Consider the following 22,481-nt stretch of genomic DNA (forward strand, 5'->3'; position numbering starts at 1 on the left):
ACGTTCTTGATACTTTGGACTTATCTTGTAGCATCACTGATGAGCCCTAAACTAAACAGCTTAGGATGCATTAATTTATTCATTGATTGGCTCTACTTTTTGTGTCTTATTTAAATTTTCATCAAACGTGCATTTCAATTATTTGTCCGTTATAATCTTGGAATCGGAATATTCCAAAGAAAATCAAAATAAAACTGGGCCAGTACTATATCCGGATCATTCACGACAATTTTTATCTAATATCCAGTAGCGGAACTTAGTAACAATTGAAAAAACATAAGTGACTCAAGAGATCAAAATTTTCTGTGATGGTTTACGAAGGTCGAAAAATAGCACTTATTCAGCTTCTTTTCCTCACCAACTACCTAAACAATGGCACAAGCGTTTTGCAAAAAAGCATTATTAGCGGTCACTTACAGTTTGGGATTACTCTAGAAATAAAACGGTTTGGTCAGTACGACCTCATAATTATTTATGGCATGATGCAAACCAATACGACGAAACAAGATGGTTATTGGTTACTGATTAAAGGTCAAATGACTTAAAGATATCTTTTGATACAAATGTCTTTAAAACTACTAGAAAAAAACAATCCCAAGATTCCCGCGAACACTTTTGTTTTTTTAATGGCGGTAACTTTTGTTAAATTTTGGCGGTAAGAAAGATATCCGCTACAGAAAAGTTGCAAACGTATCAAGAACGTAATTCTGCTTTTTTAAAATAAAAGTCTTTTCCGAACTGCTGAAATAGTTCTCGTCATATTCGTTGTAACAAAATTAGTAAACATGCACTGTATGAAAATAATAACACAAATATCAGGTCTACAATGCATAGATCAGCCTGTTTTATTGGGTTTCCCGTGATGTGTTATCATTATTACCTCTTAATTGTTCCACAATATCATGATTCCAGTTAGATGCCATTAGTATTTGATTAATCCTAATCGCACTGTAGCATCTCGGCGTATCTTTTTTTTTGTCTAGTTTCCCACTTCCTAACCTGGGAAAGGTTTTAAACTGCAAGAAATATGTCGGCATTTCACCAAGGCTGTCAAGAGTGCTTGTCTTAAAAAGTTTCTGTTTGACAAAATGTTCAACGTCACTCGCAGCGAGTTTTTCAGAAGATAAAAAACAGACACAAATTTCTTCATACAGCCTTTTATCCGGTACAGGTACCACACAGACGTCTTTGTACTCAGCTCTTTCAAAAGAAATTCCAGCATATACGGATATATTTTGGCCGTCCCTCTGGATATAACATCATTTTCTCTTCCAATTATGATCAGATTCCCTTCCGGAGTGACTTTACCGATGTCCCCTGTTCTGTACCATCTCTGATCTGTCAAAGCCTCCTTTGTGAGTTGAGGATTGCCCATGTATTCCTTCATAACAAATATTGACCGGACCTGAATGTTACCTGTTAATCCCCTTTTGATGGCAATTTCTTGGTGGTCCACAATTCTGATCTCCACACCTGGACATGGTCGACCAACATCTCCTGTCTCTAAATATGCTTTACCATCAATAAGACCCTTCAATGTGACACCTGCACTTTCTGTACAGCCATATGAAAGCCGGCATTTTGACTGTTCACTGTTACAGTAGATTCCAATAGGACTCTAGTTTGACTTTGAAATATGGTAAACACAAGTGAACCTCCGAGCCATGCGAATGATCTATCGTTAAACATGATAATTTGATCATTGTTTGCAGGCAGGGTGTAAAGGGGTTTGTAGTTAGTGGAAGTGAGAATGTAAAGCCATCTTTGGTTTGTCAGTGCTTCCGGATGTTACAAAGATCATTGCATTGTTTTCGGGATAAATGTTTGGAAGATCCACTTCATCCAAATTTTCCGATTGTATCTGTTGTAAAGTTTTCATGGACCTAAAGTCAGCCACGTCCGTTTTTCTGAGAAAGATTGTCTCAACAATAACGCTTTCTTTTGTCTGTTTTGACAGCAGAAGACAGCAATGTTCCAGTATAGCCTTGACAGGAGAGAAAAGAAAGTTATCTTTGCCACAATCCACCAAGATTAATTTTGCATTTGCCAGCTGAAGTCGTGCTTTGACATCCATTGCATTTTTCATATTCATATTGAGATGTAAGACAACAGCTCCTGCTGCCAATATTCCTAATGTCCCAATAGCCATTTCCAGTGTATTCGGACCTATCAATCCTACGACGTCTCCCGTAGTAACACCTTGTGTCACAAGGTACTTTGCCAAGTGCTCAGCTTGATTCCATAGGCTGGCATTTGTCAAGCTTGATCTTGACCCATCAAGTTCCCTTAGAATAAGTAGCTCCTGATTTGAACGAAGACGCGCATTTTCTTTTGCTGCATCGGTTACTGCCGTGTAGTTGTGGGGTTTGATAGGAAGCGTGTGGAGGTAGCTAAGGTTTGATGGAGCGTCCATTGCTCTACTCTAAAAAGAGACAAATCACGGATATAATTCAGTGCAAATGAGTGTAAATATGCATTCATATTCGTCAATTTATATTAAAGTATCATTTAGACAAACAATGTTTCTAAGTAAAACAACAAAGGAAGTACCAATAAATAAATATCAGCTGAAAATTATTTCAAACGCATGTTCAATGAGACTATGAACAAATATAAACGAAAGAAAGATTTACAAAGATTCAGACTCGTGAGATAAAATACAAGAGGATTAAGGCCATGCGTTCTGGAAGAGTAAACGTCTTCTGCTCCATCGCCAACATCCGCCTTGCATATCGTCATCCTCATTAAGATCCTAATTATCGTGCAACAGAGCGAGAATTAGGATCTGCATTCTTATAAAATCATTAAATATTGTTTATTTTCCTGTAAGCAATGTCTTAAACATCAAATCATACCAGGAAATATAATATGTCTAAATGAGATAATATGACGACCTGCATCTCTCAAAACCATGTGTTACAGGTGTATTAGTTAAGAACATTTACAACATGAAGACCGTGATATTGAGAAAAACCTAGAATATCGAATAAGCTGACTTGTAAACACCATAGTTTGAACATACAGGTATGTTGCTATCACGAAATCAAAAAATTACTAAAAGGAAATTGAGAACATCATGCTTTTCATACAGCTTTGTGAAAAGCTACTCCTGTTTGTTTCGTTAGAGAAGAAAGATCGAGGTTCAGGAGAATAAAAAATTAAAAGTAATTTTATTTTTATTCAAACAATGACGACATAATGTATTAATGATAAAAAAGTGTTTGAACCATTGCCCCTTGTATCACACAACCTGATTCTCATTTGCCTCAATGAATTAAAACACATAATGTATAGGCATGTGTAGGAGCACCACGCTACAGATAAGTTGTTATCCATATCATAATCAGCCAGATTTCCAGTTAAGGCACGTTTTTACTAAATAAGCACAAATTGCATAAAAAGCTAACAAACATAACAAAACTTTTCAATACAAAATTCTTTTAAATGTCCAATTTAGTTTCACTTATCCGGGAAAAGATCGCAGTGGCTCAATTTTGCTGAATGCTGCTCCCAAATTTTAGAACTGTTCAATGAATTTGATGTACTCCATAGCAACAGTAAATATAAACACGTCTCAAAATAAGTTCTATTCATTTACATACCGGACTTTGACTGTTTTTCCCCATTGTTTAATAATACATTGCTCATTATCATCTCTATGTCTGCATCATACTTCTAAGATAAGTCCTCGCAAACCATGAAAGCTAATTTTTAACCACAAGAAGCAGTAAAAAATGAAGCTGAAAATTTGTTGTACTTCCGATTGGATTGATGATATTTTAACTGCATTTATTGGCATTATGCAGCAATGCTAACATTATCATTATAATTAGCAACTCACGAAATACGTAAAAATATTGAACACAAATAAACTTACACTTCAGCCGTCGCAGTAACAAGCAGAATTTTGTAAACAAAGTTATGACATTGGAATGCTGACATTGCAACAATGAATCACTTCATGGATACATCAAAAAGCCGTGGACAATGGAGCCGAATTAACGCCCATGGGAAATGACCGTTGACATGGAAACGATATTAAACAATTAGTAAACAAACAAATACTACTAAGTGATATTCTATTCTTGGAAACCATGGTTATTAAGAAAAATGGGCATTATATACATACTACTTCGATATTGACAATGTAAATAAACATCTTACCTCTGACTGGAAAAGTAAAATCTAGTTAGTATGGCGACTATATAACGTTTCTGGTCTGTAAGCATCCAATTGTATCAATATGTTTAAAACAGGTAATGTCAATACGTCAGCCACTTATTTATTTCGATGAAAACATATTCGTGGAATGTATTTATATGTGATATAATTACAAAAACAAGAAATATTTTTTTTTCATATAAAAAACACGAATGAAAAATGTACATTAAACATCTGTTCAGACAATAACACAAGGTAATAAAAGAGCGATGTCGTAAAGTGGTGATAATCAAAGCCTAAATAATGTGTTTCCAAACCAGGCAATGAATACAAATCTTTATATTACGGCGATCCAAAGAGACTTAATGCCCTTAATCAAATCCTTTTAAGCATTGAAATATGGATTACTCGGTTCAAGAAGAGTTTGCTACAGTTTTGCGTTGTATTTGCTCTCATCTTATATGAAACGTTTTAGTTGATTAAGTATTTTAAAAACGCAGAAAAAATACTCTTGAAGTTTAATAGCTTACATAAATCTCTTTCCAAATACATTACGATCAAAACAGTAACAGTTTCAAGATGGCAGCAAGAAATAATTCAGTTTGCACTAAATTTGCCTTCTAGATATAAGGGTTAATATGTTTGCGACTAAACATAGATAAATCATACAAAAAACCATCTATTAACTCAATGTGAAATAAATCGGTGCATGGAGGAATTAAATTCTATTTGAGTGCTGGGTGCAGTAATGTCAGGTGGTCTTGTCGGTCTCTGTGGGATTTGATAAGGATTTTGATTGGAGTTCCGTGCTGTTTCATTAAACGTCTGCAACAGTGCATATAAAAATCGGTTTTCCTTTAAAGTTGGTCAGAGACAATACCTTGGTGGCCTGGCAGAATCTCGTGAGATCCTCAGAGAAGAACACTTTATCTGGTTGTCTTCTTGTAATTTCTTCGCGTGATACTTTTTTAAACTTCCAATTCCGGAAGATGCAAATGAAATTTCGTATTTGTCATCTCCAAGTCTGTCTGTCTGTCTGCATATGGCAACAATTTTACTGGTTCGAGTCGGTCGATTCTTTACCAGACATTCTATAGACACAATAAGGAGTAACGCCTTTTGTGTGATTTTTTTTATGTCACTTTCAATGGACTAATTCTTATCCTATAGTGTGTGACACGGGAGTTCCTATTCTTAAGTGTGAACCATCGATTAGAACGTTCATTATTTTCCTTCTTTATATTTGATATTGAAGACTATCCATGTAACTTAGCCATTTGGGTTCTAATACTGTGTTTAAGAGACGCAGTAATGCAGAGAGATAAGAAAAGAATTACATCTATTGCTGATCAATAGCCTTTCATGTTGCCGGGAAAAAGAGTGATTTACTCGTCATTATGGATTTTTCTCAAGTATACTTTCATGAAAACTGACATACGTAGAAAACATAAGATACAATCGAAAACCGAAAAGAATGACTCTTCAGAAAAAAAAGGATGCTATTTTTAGCATGCAGTAGCTTGAAGGTACATATTACGGAATTTTTTTTCGGTGAAGGTTTTATGGAAAATGGTATTTTAAACTCATTCATAGGACTCGGGACTGACCACTTGTAGAAACAACGGTTTACGCGCGCCAGTATTGAGTGTATACATTGTACCTTACGTGGACATGTGATACCTGTACACTTATAACTTTACACTTAGCCATACCAGGACCGAGGACCAGAGTGGTAACGGGAGGACTGGTACTAAAAGCAGAGCTCTGTATACAGAGTGAATCGGCAGAAAAGTACAGGGTCGGTGTTCCTTTTTAACATCATACCATCGCTTGAGACCAAGTTCGGTAAGAATAAGATGACTAACAGAAAACTGGAAAGATTCAGAGAATATGTAAGAGAGGGGAAAGCGGAGAGTTACAGGTAGACAGATGAATTTTCAATCTGGAAACAGAATATAATTTTCGGATGGGAAAAGGGGAAATATTAGAAGACTGCAGAGAGAAATTCAATGCCGTTATGGACCGTATAATGGAAAAATGGCAACATCTATAAATACACTGAATGTTTACCTGGAAAAGGAGTGGTAATTTGATTACGCTTGGTGGTAATAATAGGAGTGATTGGAACAGCGATGTTACCTCCTTGACTTATGATCTTCACGGAGACAACAAAAACGTATGACAAAGAGAAACAAAACTTGCTGAGTTGAAACATCCTATAAGGAAGCATGTGCAAATATGATACATGATAAGCGGTAGGTTAAGAACATTTTCCAACGTATACTTTTTGGAAACCACATGTAAGAATTGATACGGACCAACATACCACGAATATGCGCCAGTTTAAGACTGGTATTTGACCCTCCATTTAAGACATTCGGACGTGAACTGCTTATTCTTATAACAGTCAACAAGGGTAAATGGCATGTAGACAATCACAAATTAGACAAATTACCAAAACTAACAAGATAGGATTAGGAAATTACTCATTTACATAATAATAGGTCTTGTCACTTTTTCCTATTCAAGGAAAGCTGTATGCGAGGTACGCAATACCATCAAGATGGTTCAGTAAAATAAACAACTCTCAATAAATATATGGCGCTTAAAGCTTTCCGAAATGTGAAACTGGTAGCAAAATCCAAACATGATTGAAAACAAATTGAACCATGTTCTGTACAATCCATTTATTGGTAATATACTCTCCCGAATGACATATATAAATATATGAAAATCCAGTGGTAACTATTAGACATTGTATAATAAAATGATGTTCATTCTTTACCCATATTCGACTCAGTGTGTCTGTGATTTGCTGAATATTCAAATTGTCTTTATTGTGGAGTGATGTCATGGCCTCAGGACATCACATGCATTATGACATCACCAAACCAAAAACAAACAAAAAACAAACAAAAAAAAAAAAAAAGAAAAAAGAGATCAGTCATTTTCATTTTTGAATGTCGAAATAAAATTTTGTTTTCAGTAATGTTTTGAAAATTAACGTAACTAAGTTACATGATGACAATAAGCTTATATTTGTTTCGATATCAAATGGAATTAGAAATCTAATCCTGCAATGTTCATTTTACTTTGCTAGGGTCTCGGCATCACCCAACTCATAAATAAACACTCATGATAAGTGCATTATCTGCAGTCTGTTTATGCAATAGGCTAGGTAAGCGTTTACTCTGAATTCATCATAACTAACCGCAAAAGTCATCAATTTAGATAATGATATGGTGTTCTTTTCTCGTTTCTTCTCGACAAGTCAAGTCCAACAAAAGTGTTCCCATGTAAATGTGGATAAATATACGAGTCAATAAACTGCGAGTTGCATGTTTCATTTATACTTTTCTCTTTTGTTCCTGAATGAATTGATCAGTATAGCTCCATTTACCAGCAACTAGTTTGAATTAACAACTTCTCCCATCAGGCTTAACCTTACAGTAGCATCCTTCTGTATCGCTTTCTTGTCTGGCTTTCCAGAAGGTAACTTTGGAAAGGTTTCAAACTGCAAGAAATATGTCGGAATTTCACCAAGGCTATCGACGGTGTTTTCCTTGAACAAGTTCTGCTTGCAGTAATTCTGAACATCATGCGAAGTAAGTTGTCCAGAAGACACAAAACACACACAGATCTCTTCATACAGTCTTTTGTCAGGTACAGGTACCAGAGAAACTTCTTTGATCGACTTCATTTGCTTCAATAGGAACTCCAGCATGCTAGGATATATTTTGCGTGTTCCCCTTGATATAGCATCATTTTCTCTCCCAAGAAGAATGAGATTTCCATCTACCGAAATTTTGCCAATATCTCCCGTCTTGAACCATCTTTCTTCTGTAAAAGCCTCTTTGGTCAGGTTGGGACTACAAAAATATTCTTTCATTACTTGCCGCGAACGAATCTGAATTTTTCCTATTAATCCCCGTGCGATTGGAAGTTCTTGAAAGTCAACAATTCGGACCTCCACCCCTGGATAAGGTTTGCCAACATCCCCGGCCAGCAGAGGTTGAGCGTGACCTATTGGTCCATTCAGAGTGATACCTATACCTTCGCTACAGGCATAAACAATCATCATTTTGTGGCAAAATGGCCCTATGACTCCGGTGTAGCAGTTATCTATCATCTGACCACCAGTAATGATGTGTTGCAATCTGAAGTCGTCTTCGGTAACGGTCTTTGTCAATTCAAGCAGATCATGAATTACAAATGGCAACATCAAGGCGTCGGTACAACGCTCTTCTTTAACGATCTGCCAAATAAGCTTTGTGTTTTGACTGTTCATTGCTATGGATGCGTCCATGACGACCCTTGTTTCACTGCGAAGGATAGTATATACAGGCGATCCTCCAATCCATGCGAATGGTCTGTCATTGAAAATAGTGATCTCATAGTCTGCTGTAGGCGGAGTTAATGGTAACGGATAACTTGCAAAGTCAAAATGAGAGTGAAATACCATTTTAGGCTTTCCAGTGCTGCCAGATGTTGTGAATATTATGGCATTATCTTCTGGATAAATGGATGGAAGTTCGACTTCAGAGAGATTTTGTAATTGTATAGTTTCCAATGATTCCGCCGTCTTGAAATCATGGAGGTCTGCTTTGCGCAGAAGAATAAATTTTCTGTCGCTATCTTCGTTTGTTTCATCTGTCTGAACATTGCAGTGCTGCAGCATAGCCCTGACTGGGGGAAGAAGACTATTGTCTTTGCCAGTATCCACTAGAGCGCATTTCACATGCGCTAATTGAAATAATTCTTTAACATCTAGTGCTGTTTTCATGTTGATGGTGACATTCAAGACAACAGCTCCAGCTGTCAATATGCCCAACATTCCAATAACCATCTCTAGTGTATTCGGACCTACCAAGGCTACAACGTCTCCTTTCTGTATTCCTTGTGTCACAAGGTACCTCGCAAGTTGTTCAGCCTGTTGGTACAAAGCAGCATTAGTCAAACTTGACCTTGACCCGTCCACTTCTCTAAGTATAAAAACCTCCTTATTTGGATGATGAAAGGCATTCTCCTTTGCAACTTTTGCAACTGTCGTATAGCTATAAGGTTTGATGGGAGGGGTATGTAGGTAGCTGAAATCTGAAGGAGCATCCATTTCACTAATCTGAAAAAGAACAGAAATAAGAGTTAATATTTAATCAGTTTCAAAGGCTTGAGGGATGAGCGATGATTTACCCGGTGCTTGGTGTTTGGGTTTTTAAGTCAATTAGACCCCTTTGACCCCGTCCTTCAGTTTACGTGTAATTCTAACAAAGTTTGAAATATTTCCAATGGAAATAAAACAAACTATGCTCAAAATGTGTATTATATATATTTATATATAAACTAATGTAAACTTTACCCCCTCCTCACGAGGAGAGACCCTTGACTCACAAAATTCACAACTTTGGTTAAGCACTTTAAGATACTTCCATCCATGAAGGGCATTTGATACTACCATATCTGGGTGTTGAGAAGATTTTTTGCCCCGCCCATCAGCGCCTAGCGTCAATCAGGATCAATATGAGCATACCATGAAGCCGTCATCCTTCACTTCTAATTCTAACCGAGGTTGAAATATTCCCAATGTAAATTAAACAAATTAGGCACAAACATTCATTTTCCTATATAAACTATTGAAAACTTCATTCCCTCCCCGAGGGGAAGTATGAAACCCTGGTGCCATTAAATTCAGTTTTGTTAAAGCACCTTAAGACATTTCGTGCGCTTCCGTTCGGGCCAACAAGAGCGACAAATGCAAGTTTAAAAAACTTGTTTCGTATTTGTTGTAAAATAAATAAAGTTTATTATTTTAGACATTTCCTTCCATGATTTTTGAAATTTTAGTCTACATCGCTCATGGATCCTGTGGGGTAGAGATCCTATTATCTAATATTTAGTTTTTTTTTTTTTTTTTTTATCTGATGCAAGAATATTTTTCTGCAAACTTTCATTGAAATCGGTTCAGTTATTTCTGGAAGGTCTAAATGCTAACTTGTTTACGAACGCACGACGCCGGACAAAGATGATCGCAATAGATCACCATGAAACTCTCTCTCAAGTAACCAACAATCGTTTTTTTATTATCCATTCCTAAATTTGCAGCGGTGACATTACGCGATTTCGCTATGAAAGTTCGTTTATAAAACAAGTTCGGATGATGAAGTTTTTATTGATGCTTCCATTTATACCATCATACACAAAACTGTGTTAACATTGACGTGACTATATTGCACCCTGCCTAATTTGACTCCTAAAATATTTACCTTTCATTGGTTTTCAACTTGACAACTTTATGATTGTGCTTGTACATTTTAGATTTTGGTGACCACATTACAACCTGCAAATGGCTTCAGTTTTATGCATAGCATTTATTTCTTTTGAGAACGTAAAGGACTGTAATAAACAGAAATAAACCTGTTTTTAATAATTTGTGTTGACTTGTAATTACAAAAACGACATGTATGTCTAAACTGCACTAATACAAGCTTGACATGCTTTACAATGTATTACGTGTTATATTTTCCATGGATTCACATCCAAGAAATAAACAGAACTAATATCACTGAATTTGACAGCAGTGATTATAATATTCATCCAAACTATCTCTCACACACGTAATCTAAACCATCTCTCACGTCATCGACTTAAGTCAACTCAACGACCCAAAGTGCCCGGATTTCACCTCTATATGTCCTTATGATTATAGCGAGCACAGCGAGTGCTTTATGGTATTGCGTTTGGTAATTCAACTCCAACAAGCTGCCAATACGATCAACTTTAAACGGAAGTGTGGCAGGTACTTCATTACCCACAATACACTTACCGCAGCACGCAATGAAAACTGCCGACCCGCTGAATGGATTAAATTTATTTTGACCGACAAAGTATCTTTTTAAACTTTCATGCGGACGTGAAATCATACCAAAAATCTTAAATCATTAAGATTAATTTAACAAAAATACTTTAATGGTTTGAAACACAAAAAATATCGCGTCGAAAAATTAGAGCACGTTTGTTCTCCGATGTACCTGATTTCCTGTTTAACCTTTGGGAACTTCTGTCACTTTCCGTGAGATATCGTCTCTTACACGGAAGCATCCGAAAGGTCCGGATTTGACAAAATCTGTTCAGTCTCTTAACTATATTAATTTTGCAAGATGTGGATATTCTTTCGATAACTGTTTGAAATTAATTATGATCAAGTATTTGAACGTTTAGAAATTTTCCAGCAAACACTAATAAGGCACAATGATAAGAAAACTATTAGTGACGAGTTTTTTTTGTTTTTGTTTTTTTTTTTTTTTTTTTTGTTTTTTTGTTTTGTTTTTTTTTTGTTTTTTGTTGTTGTTTTTTTTTTCAGAAAAATACAGTTTATGTAACATGTTGTGACATTATTAAGAATTTCATTTAAACATGTATATATTTATATTGATTTTCTGAATTATAATGTTTAACAAAATAGTCTCAACAGAGGTTATAAATTTACCCTAATTTTGCTACCAAGGCATAGCTTATAAACTGAAGGTTCTAAAGCATTTTATGATTTGTTAAATAACAGAACTAAAACTCCCAATAGCAAACAGGATAGAAAACTGTGGGTGAGAACATTCTGATTTTAATGATGAAAAAAACATAACCACCGCCTTTACAAATCCGACTAAACCTGTATTGTCTTTCGCCATATTTTGACTTCAAACTCCTTTGTTTTTAAAAAAAAAATCACGCATAGTCCTCTCTGCAATATCTGTAACTCTGAAAGGGATATTCTTGTACATCTATTTTTAAGATATTTTTATCAATTTTAAAAATCTAGATATGTTGTCAAAGACTTTATTAAAACATTAACTGTTACCATGGAAACAGGTAACCCTCATCACAAATTCCGGATTTTCTGGGCCAATGGTCTGAAACCATTCAAGATATTAGATAAAAACTTTTTACGTTTATGAGCTAGTACTTTCTTTTGCTATGGGGAAGCTCACCATTTGAATACTTATTCTGTTACCATGGAAACAGATAGGTTAAGTTACTGGGTTAGGTTAGACCAGTTCTCTTTAAACCATTCAAGGTAATTACCCGGTACTCAAAATTTTGTACAGGCATTAAGCTGGTGCTCAAGCAAAAGTTCTCAATTTCAATACATTTGTACTTTGTATGGAAAAATTAAAGATAACAAATTGACATTAAACTTGTGATATTAACATATATATATGGTTTTGTGTCGTTCTGTTAAACAGCAGGCGCGGGGATTATGTTACGCTTTGCGTTATCTTGTGGTCTTTTGATTTGTTCTTTTTTGTCTTCCTAAATTGTACATGATTGTATGTGCATGACTTACTTACATATGGAAACTTTATTATTTTAACTTATATAAATCACACTTGTTGTAAGCATGCGAGGGGTTTAACTGTGCTAGGAAACCTATATCCCTCGGAGAATCGAATCCCGGACAAAGACAAGTGTGTTTCAACTGGGCCACAAAACCACCGCCTGATCATGTTGATACATTGTTTTCTAGAAGATGTGTTGATGATGATGATAATGATGATGATATATTGATATTTTGTATGTGCCGATGTTTTGTAGACATGGGTCAGACTGTTCAAAATGTGCATCTTGTTTACCAACTTACGCTCGCTTTTAGGCAGTGTCTGTTTCATATTAGAACAGTATTATAAATGACACATTGAAATAGCATGTTAAACGTTGCAACTGTGTTGAAACCTACATTACTGTATCCAAAATCCAACAGCATGTAACTGACATTGCCTGCTACATGCACGCTGTTTTGAAAGCGCACAATAAAACAACATTTTCTACCTTATAACAGAAGAGTTCCACAAACTACCGACATAAAGGGAAAAAACTCTGTCATGGTTGTGACAGTTGCATAGACGGTACTGACTGTAACGGCACAGTGATGGTGTTTCCTCTTATTTCGAACGATCATTCACACTAAGTTTGTGTTACAGCAACTGCATATATATACTAAAAGGATAAAGAAACGCAGGGTGAACTTTAAACCAGAAATTAAGTATGATATCGGGCTTCATTTAAAACGAAATTTTGTATACTTACAGATAAATTAAAGCTTAAAAATTTCCAACGTCTGTATTTTGCATCTGACAATTGGTTTAGAGGTACTAATGATTAAATTGAATGGACCCATAGGATTTTGAAATTGAAATTGAATTGAGTCATCAATATCTTGTGTGTCCGCCGTTTGCTGTGTTCACGGCCCTTATTCTTCTGGTCACAGAGTTCATGAGAGCGTTAATCCGTCTTATGGGGATGTTGTCCCACTCTTCAATCAGAGCTCTGGTCAACTGCTCTCGAGTAGCAGGGGGTGGCTGGCGCTTTCGAACCTGTCTATCCAACTGGTCCCAAAGATGCTCGATCGGGGACAAATCAGGGCTATATGGCGGCCAATCTAGTGGTTGAATGTTGTTGTTGGCCAGAAAGATCCAGAAGCAAATCCTTGCTACGTGGGGCCTAGCATTATCCTGCTGGAGGATTAGATTATGCTGCTGTAAGAAAGGGATAACATGGGGTCGGAGGATCTCATCTCTATGCTTAGCTGCTGTTAAATTGCCATCAATAACAACCAATTGTGATTTTAACCCGTGTAAGATTCCTCCCCACACCATTACTGAACCGCCCCCAAACCTATCCCTCTCTTCAACGCAAGCGTCCGTAAAACGTTCGCCACGACGTCGGTAGACACGTTGACGGCCGTCATATCGATAATCGAGACTCGTCCGTGAAGAAAACTTGTCTCCACTGCCTCAGTGGAAACCGTCGTGGAGCATGTGCAGCGACCCAGGCCATATGACGCTGACGTCGAGCAGGGGTAAGGTGTGGACCTACGTAGGGGCGACGTGCTCTTACACCAACTTCTCGTAATCGATTCCTTACAGTTTTTGAACTTATAGGTCGCCCATGATTTCCACGAACATTAAGTGCACTCTCAACGGCAGTAAGGCGCCGATTACGCACATGAGACACGACGATATAGCGATCCTGACGTCGTGACGTTACGCGCGGACGTCCTGACCTAGGTCGATCGGCCAATCGCCCAGTTTCCCGAAGACGTCTTACAAGACGTTCTATGGTGAAAACATTAACACCAAAGTGCCTAGCAACCTGATTTTGCAGCTGTCCTTGCATCAGCATCTGAATGGCCTGACCCCTCTGAACTTCTGTGAGTCGTGCCATTCTTAAAACGAATCGAATTCTCAATTAATTTTAGAGAAGCAGTTGGTCTGTATAAAGACTACCGAAGAGTGACTTGACCAAAGCTGCATGAGACCAGAACACGGTGCACGAGATTCTTGTTTTTTCCTTCCTCAATTTACCAGAGCTGCGCACTGTACCGTGACTAAATTTTCGATACATGGCAAGGTGTAATATGACCTAATTACTCAAACCACAAAGTTTCACTTTATTTGGATAACGCGTTTTCAAAATATAGGAATAAATATTACCCTGCGTTTCTTTATCCTTTCAGTATATATATGTATTCTTATGGTGATTAAATAAAAGATATTAAATAAGATCAGAAAACGATTTGAACAATTCAACTGGATTTTAAATGGCGTTTATAGTACGACTGAAAAGCTGCGGAGTTACGACATCTTTCATTGGCCGTTGGAACGAGTTGATGTTATATAACCACAGATTATACACAAAATAAATATTCAACACGTGGCAAGATGTGCCCAAAAGAGCACTCGGTAAGCACTTTGCAATGTATCATATCTTCTATAGAATTTCGTTTATCCTATAATGCAATAAACATAAAAATAATATTGCCTTATTAATTTAATGCTCCGGGACAAAATGCAAACGAAATCTATTCCCTCATTATCATAAGTACACTTAAGGACGTCATATCAACTGGTTTAGCTAAAACAATTCACCAGTTCAGTAAGAGATAATATAAATCATGACTGTGATGGTAGAGGGTTGAACTTTTTCTATTGAGAAATATAAATGCTTACAGGTAATCATTCAATGATACAACAAAAGGCCTACAGCCAAGAGTGACAACTTGATAGCTGATGAAAGGTTAAACGAACTCGAGCGGGATACGTGACCATAAACAGGTAGTTGTGAACACATTGAAATAATTAACAATCCCTACATTCAAAGCGTACGTATTACTGAATTGTTCGTTTACGACATATAGGTGTATAGATGTAGATAATAAATGTTACCTTTTATAGTGAAGACAATCCAGAAAGGTTGAAATGACGTGAAGTAAGTATCCCCACTCCCGGTCTTTCTGACCGACTTTGAGGTATGTGTATACTTTTATCAACTCAAGGTCATGTTCTGTTGACGCATGTACTTCACGTGATGTTCGCCAAATCAGGATAATTATGCAGTTAAAATGTGTCGATGTCTGTTACATAATATTCCCAAGCAGATATTTTTTCATTCCAAACAGATACTACATAATACGTAACTAGTTATGTAATCCTCAGCTCGACATTACGATAGTACATGACTGTGATATATACTTTTCTCGTTTACTTCATTGTCCAGGGGATAAAAAGTAAAAACCCCTATTTGCGGACTTTTGAGCAGTATTTCCTGAGCCGGTCGTTTCTGTATCAATCCATACAATCGACGTCACAAGTTATATGTAGGATGTGTGTTAAATGAATATGTTAGAGGAGTGATACGTGTTCTTTTACCTGTGTCGTTGCATAAAAATGCCCAGAGCGTTGACCTCTTGGTTGAATGGTATACGTAGAGCATATCCGAATATCAGTTTACATATAAAAGCGGCAATGACCTGAGAGAAGGGCGGTGATTTACAACTAAATAGGCCAGTGTGCAACAATTTTGATTTCCCTAAAGGACAGCTTGTTTTAATACGGATTATATGGTCTTTTTGCAAAACGAGCTTCAGTTCCGAAAGGGTAGATTGATCTGTAAAACTTAACTGAAAAAACTAAGGTATCTTTATTGTATCGCCTCAATACATCTGTACATTCTCAAGCTTAATTTTCATTTTATGCCATTGAAGATGGCGAGGGGAACATATACTGTGTCCGTCCCGTCTGTCGATCCGTGTGGATTCGGTTTCCGCGCCATAACTCCAAAAATGCCTCAATAGAATTAAATAATGTGTGTCGAAATATTTAAAATCTAGGCCATGTTGGATTTTTAGCTATTCCCGGCAATACCTATCTGGAAAAAAATTGGTTTCCACATCATAACTTCAAAGTGCTTCAATAGAATTAGATAATGTTTTGCACGTATATTGAAATATTATAAAACTAGGGCAATTTTATTTACTCTAATTTGTCTGTAATTTCTACCAGAGTTATGGTTCTCCCTCGACTTAGAAATAGCGAAACAAAATGGTTTCCGCACCATAACTTTAGAAAGCCTCAATAGAATTAAATAATATTTTGCATGTTGAACGAACATGTCAAACTTTGTATCTACTCACAGACCAGACATTTTGTTAGGAGATATGAATATAGATATTCTTACCTCTTCCCGTGAATTATTAAGACATAGTTTACCAGATTATGCACAAGAAGAAAAAGCACCAACTCACATCAGTGAATCAACATAAGACTAAGTATTCTGTAAAATATACTATCCAATACCTGAAATTAAAGTCTTCCCTACATACTTTAAAGACCGTTCCATAATGTATCTTGTATACCAACAGTGCACAGTTTAAAGTAAGCTTACATTTTGTAGTCTCAACATTACTCTGGATTTGTGTTTTAAATTGCTTTAACTCCTTGATTTTAACCCCCCATATATGTTGTGTTACTAATTATTACTATTTTCGTTGGATGTTGTCCAAATTAAGGTCTGATTTGGGAACGAGGAGCCAATTTTGTATCAACAGTGAGTTTGGGCCCCCAGGGCATGAAGGGCGAGACCCAGTAGGGAAATCCTATTTCCTTTAAAGCTATATTGCTCTTTAGGAATTGCAGGATATTGCCTTTATACAAATGGCGGGTCTCTGCCTCTGGGGCCAGAGGGGCGTAGACAACTTTGTCAAGATTTGTCTTTCCATACGAGTATGTACTGAATACTATTGGGCCATTTTATGCGATTTAGGGATGTCAGGTTAGCCACAGCATGATACATTAATTGCCAATAAGGAGAGCCAGTTTAAAAAGTCTAGATGGGTAGTGGAGAATGGCCATTGTCGATTGAAACGGGGGTCTGTTTTAAGAGCAACCCAGTTTAAACTATTTCCTAAACATCATAGTGGAGCTGGTAACGTAGCAACAGCTTATTTGAATGCTACACGTGGGCCGAATCATGTGTCTTTACTAGAACGGGTTGCATTGCTGAACGCGTGCAATCATGTTTGGCTCTGCTCAATACTTTGGCCGCAAGAGTAGCTGATGAATAACACCTTTCTAGACGCAACAGGGTAAGCTTGGTGAAGCTGAACGCATGTTCGATCGAAGTCCCCATTCTAGATATGGGGTATCTAGAGATAGTAATGTGCGGATCCAATCATGGTAGACTGCACAGTATCTGACACGGGGTGGGGTCTTCGAAGTGTGAGTCTATCAACATACTGAAAACCTCATCCGAGGACAAATCCATCCAATGCACAAATCGTAGATACTGCATTATATCTGGCCCCTAAGTACGTACTGAAGTTGAGAATTTGGAGTTGAGAATCCAAATTTAAGAAGTTTCGAGATCCTGTGGCCAGTTTTCAATTCATGTATGAAAAGAACGCACGAGTCATGTTATTTAAGATAAAAAAAAAAAAAAAAAAAACACCAGATCTAACATAAATGTTTGAACCAAATTCACGTTTCGGGCAGGTAAATCAAAGTAGATGTCCTGTTTTAAAAAAAAACAGATTTATGCCTGTAACTGTTTATATTACATATATGAACTTTTTTCATCGAAGACATGCAAACGTTGAATGCACATCGAGATTTCGATGAAAACATTTTTTTTCAACAAATGTACATACATGAAGCCATGAACCATGTAGTTCAAAATGTTGATCAACTTGTGTTCACTTTTAGACAGTGCCGATTTCATGCTAATTTAAATCTGTTTCGATATCCACACAAAGGGCCTGTTTCCAGTAATGTTAATTCTCCATAGGAGCCTGCCCCCCTATAATTTCTTATCTAGCTCAACTACTGTTTTTTTCTTTTCCGAAAAATAATTTTACACCTTTCCGACACACAGATTTCATAATTTCAGTGAAAATGTATTTTTATAAAGTTGTCAATTTCAGCATCAAAGACATAAGTTCGTAAATAAAAGAAGGTTATCTCGAAATTGTAATTCGCAACATAGTATAAATTTCTTTTGAGAAATATTTCCAAAACATCGTGTTTATTCATAAAACATAAAAAAAATATTCTCGGATGAAAATGCACTTGCAGAGACACAATTATGAAGAAAAATGCCATAAATTTGCAATTTTCTCCGGTTATATAGTTTTGGATGCAAATTTCCATCAGAAAATCGGATAGAGCTTTACTTGTTTCATATGTGTACCAAAAATCAGCTAATTCCATGTGGTGGAACGTTCTCATATCGCCGCCTGAATGTGGTTGTAAATTGAAAGAAAAGGGGAAATGAGTAACAACCTTGTCTGAAACCCTATTATATAGCTTATTATATACAAACTTTTATATTGAATATCAGAGCGGATATTTTCATGACAGTTTTATGATGTGTAAAAAAAAAGTACTGTTTCCCCGTCTCGATCTTGATTACTTGAGAACCATTACGTGTGGAACGTATCTCTGGCTCCTGGTTACATCGCCGAACATTTAAGTGATGACGGCGACTATGAGGTGTGGCTTTACCAGCACTCCCTAGACCTTCTCCGATGTCCAATACATTCTCGACACAAAAGCCAAACGAAATATGACGTTTGGATACGGTTCACCGTTTCACCCGATGTTGAGGCCCCAATAAAGGACTACTACTGCCAGTGCCCAGTTGGAGAGAGAACGATGGGAATGTGTGCGCACATCTCCAGTATCTTGTACTACCTTGGGTATTACAGGACGCTGGAAAACCCTCGACCATTACAACCACAGGTAAAGAAATTCCGACAAAACTTGAAATAGTTTTCCATGCGGCAACAACGTGCATATGTCGAAAGTATGTTTGGGGCTCGATATGAAAGATCCCCGTTACCATGTGACTAACCAAACTTATAAATATAGGTATTATACAATCGCCCGTAGCTATGAACACTCCCGTAAATGCGAAAAACAACCAAAACCATAAGGAACACGTTTTGTTTGTTGTTCTGTCTATTTGTCAGCCAATGTCTTCAACCACGGGGACTTGCGAAGTAGCCATCTTGGATTTTTTTATGAAAAAATGTTTCTCTCACTTTTTTCCATATCTGTGTACATATTCTCAACATACCGAGCAAATACTTTCGTTTTTTTTGTTAATTATCTAACGAAAGTCGAAAATCGGCAATTCAACCATAGGCTAATTCAACCCAACATTTGAAAATGTTCCACCACTTACATTTTGATGATTTTTCCTCTCATCAATAGCATATTACGTACTATTTAATAGGATAAAAATTGGTTTGCATCCAACGCCCATAGAAGGGTGTATTCTCTAAAAAAACACAGTTTTTGTGTCTAAAATGTTATCATCGAAAATAGCATTTTTGAGATTGTTTCTTCCATAAAACAGCCAAATGGCGCGATGGAAACATGATTTTTTGTCACAATCATGCCATGAATGTATTCTTTACGGTGACTATCATTTGATTAGATTTTCATTAATATTTTACATAACATGCATATTTTATCAACACTTAGACAGCTTCTGAAAGGTACAACTTTGAGGAGCCATAAAAACAAACCAAGTGACCTAAATCTTTATACTTAATAGATTTGTGACCACAACGGCATGGGCAATGCACCACCAACAGGAAATTTGAATTATGATATACCACCCAGCTTAGTATGCTGATATCGTTGTGTTTTTCTCGCATCAATGTTTTTGCTGAAAACAACCGGCGACAAAACTACGATAATAAGTCGAAATTTGATATCTGATATTTTCTCTTCCTTCTAATCAATTTTTCTCAAAGTCTCCTTGCTAATTCAGTTGAGCCTTAACGTTTTTGGTTCTGTCTCTTAGCCGAGACATACCAGAGTTTATGAAAATGGTAGTTACAACTTCCTACTATAGGCCTAATAAATGTGTAACAATTGGTTCTCTCGTTACCAATATAGTATTGGCAGATTGGGGGCCTTTAGGTGAGCATAGAAGTTGATAGGACGTTTAACAATATAAAACCATGAAACTTAAATCATGTTCTGGACAGAAAACGAAAAACTGCCATAATCTTAGTGTGAAATTTTAACATATTTTTTTTTTTTCATTTTTCTATTACATCTGTATATATTCTGGTTGTTGACTAAACCGTTAATTCTGTTAAACAAAAGCTTTTATTATGTAATGAAATTAAGGTAGACCAAAATAAAATTTGCTAATTTCAACAACATCAAATATTCGAAAAACGAGCAAGTAACCATGGCAACAACCATGAATCAGTAAATTCTGGCAAATACAGGTTTCTAATCCAGTAATTCACAATATTTGGGATGCTTTTTATTCACTTCCATAGAAGAAAACATGATTTGCTAATGATAGGAATTTGATGTTTTTTTCAAATGTTTAAAATTTTGGTTGCTATGGTAACGTCATTATTGGTAAAACATAATTTTGTATTCCTATGTTCCTAAATATATGGGGGTTGCTATCTAAAACGCTGACTGGAAAAGGGTGAGCATTCATGTTGAAGCAAAATGACAGTTTTTCCTTACTGTCATTAAAAAGATACCGGAAACAAGGAATTAATGTGATCCTAGACCTGTTTGCCGAAAAGCTGGTAATTTTTTGTTATGGCAAGCATAATGAATTAAAAACCACCAAAACAAGTGACAATGACGGGGCTTTTTGAGTTGTGGTTTGATAAAGTCTATGTGAAAAAGGATAATAATGGTACTTAGAGTCGTATAGGACAAATATACCCTACTTTAGTTAGCTGTCTTCAGAGTAACCTGTCTTCAGAGTCAGCTGTCTTCATAGTTAGCTGTCTTCAGAGTTAACTGTCTTCAGAGTTAGCTGTCTGCAGAGTTACCTGTCTTCAGAGTTACCAGTCTTCAAAGTTGACACATTGAGCCCGGATACAAGAAAATGGAGAAATATGGTTGTTCACAAGTATCTGATTCTGTTCGCACTGTCAGATCATCAAATTATAACGGAAGGTTATTAATTGTATACAAATACATGATTATCTACCAAACTATCTATTTTCAATAATTCCTCTGAAAAAAAAACTACCTCTGTTATGCTCTGTAATTGGGACATCATCCTTGTAGATAATAGGTAGGTCAACCAACTAGTTTCTGTTAAGTATTTAAGCTCCTGAAACGATATCTTAACAAATGTAACTTGATCGGTCACAACATTTTTTCATGTTTGTTACATATACTTAACAGATGTTCTCATATCTACTAGTTTTCTAACTGGTTGTGTCATAATAACAGATACTCAATAGATCTGAACTTGTTCCTGATCTGGAGAAACAGATTCAATGCCATTTAATTAAACAATAGAAAACAGCTATGTAAATTACAGTACGGAAGCATAGATAGCAGATGTAAGAGCAAAATTCTAGTGTAGTGTGTGTGTGTAGATGTTTGAGAAGAAAAACTTCACTTCAGTGAAAAAGCTTTTAAAATTTAAATTCTAGCATATTGTATAAGAGGAAAACTCGAATACATTATATATACGTTTAGGGCGAAATCCTTCGATCGCTAAATTGTTGTTTATTAGCAACACAGGTCTGTGTATATAACTCAAAAAAGCGCCAGCGAATAGTGTGATGAAATATCTGAATAAGTGCTTGTTAAAGTTATGGAAAACCATAATACAGTGTGAAATTGTCAAACTATTTTCTTTTTTCCAATATTTCAGTTATCATCTTATAATAAGGAAACAACTCTGATCATTTCTTTATCTTGGTCTGAATATCCTTTTTATTTAGAATAATAATCCTTTGATATAAGAAAAATGTGCTTTATGTGTACTTCCTCTCTCACTGAGGTAACTTTTATATCATGGACAATTTGGCCCAACCCTTTCCATATGTGAGAGAAAGTGCATGTAATGCACATTTAGTATCATGACATAGTAAACTAAAAAGCTGGTGGATTGTTAATTATCTTCTTAAAATCATAAGATTAAAGTATGAAAAATAACAGAGTTGTCTCCCATAATTTGAAATTGATTAGTCTATGAATTCTAAATTTATGATT

The 22,481-nt window shown here is 36.2% G+C and overlaps 1 protein-coding gene and 1 pseudogene across 1 annotated transcript; both read right to left on the reverse strand.

Moving 5' to 3' along the window:
* Positions 1–880: 880 nt before the first annotated feature.
* LOC132553975 (uncharacterized) lies at positions 881–2,413 on the reverse strand (annotated as a pseudogene).
* A 5,154-nt stretch (positions 2,414–7,567) lies between these two features.
* On the reverse strand, positions 7,568–15,398 carry LOC132553995 (putative acyl--CoA ligase YdaB). The gene is made up of 2 exons (XM_060218290.1): positions 15,375–15,398; positions 7,568–9,280 (listed from the first exon to the last, which is right to left on the reverse strand). The coding sequence occupies exon 2, from the start codon at positions 9,269–9,271 to the stop codon at positions 7,568–7,570; it is 1,704 nt and encodes a 567-aa protein (XP_060074273.1). The 5' UTR covers positions 9,272–9,280; positions 15,375–15,398.
* Positions 15,399–22,481: the final 7,083 nt, after the last annotated feature.

This window comes from Ylistrum balloti, unplaced genomic scaffold, assembly GCF_031769215.1.
Source record: "Ylistrum balloti isolate Yb309-2 unplaced genomic scaffold, AGI_CSIRO_Ybal_v1 Utg370370, whole genome shotgun sequence".
Taxonomy (NCBI): Eukaryota; Metazoa; Mollusca; class Bivalvia; order Pectinida; family Pectinidae; genus Ylistrum; species Ylistrum balloti.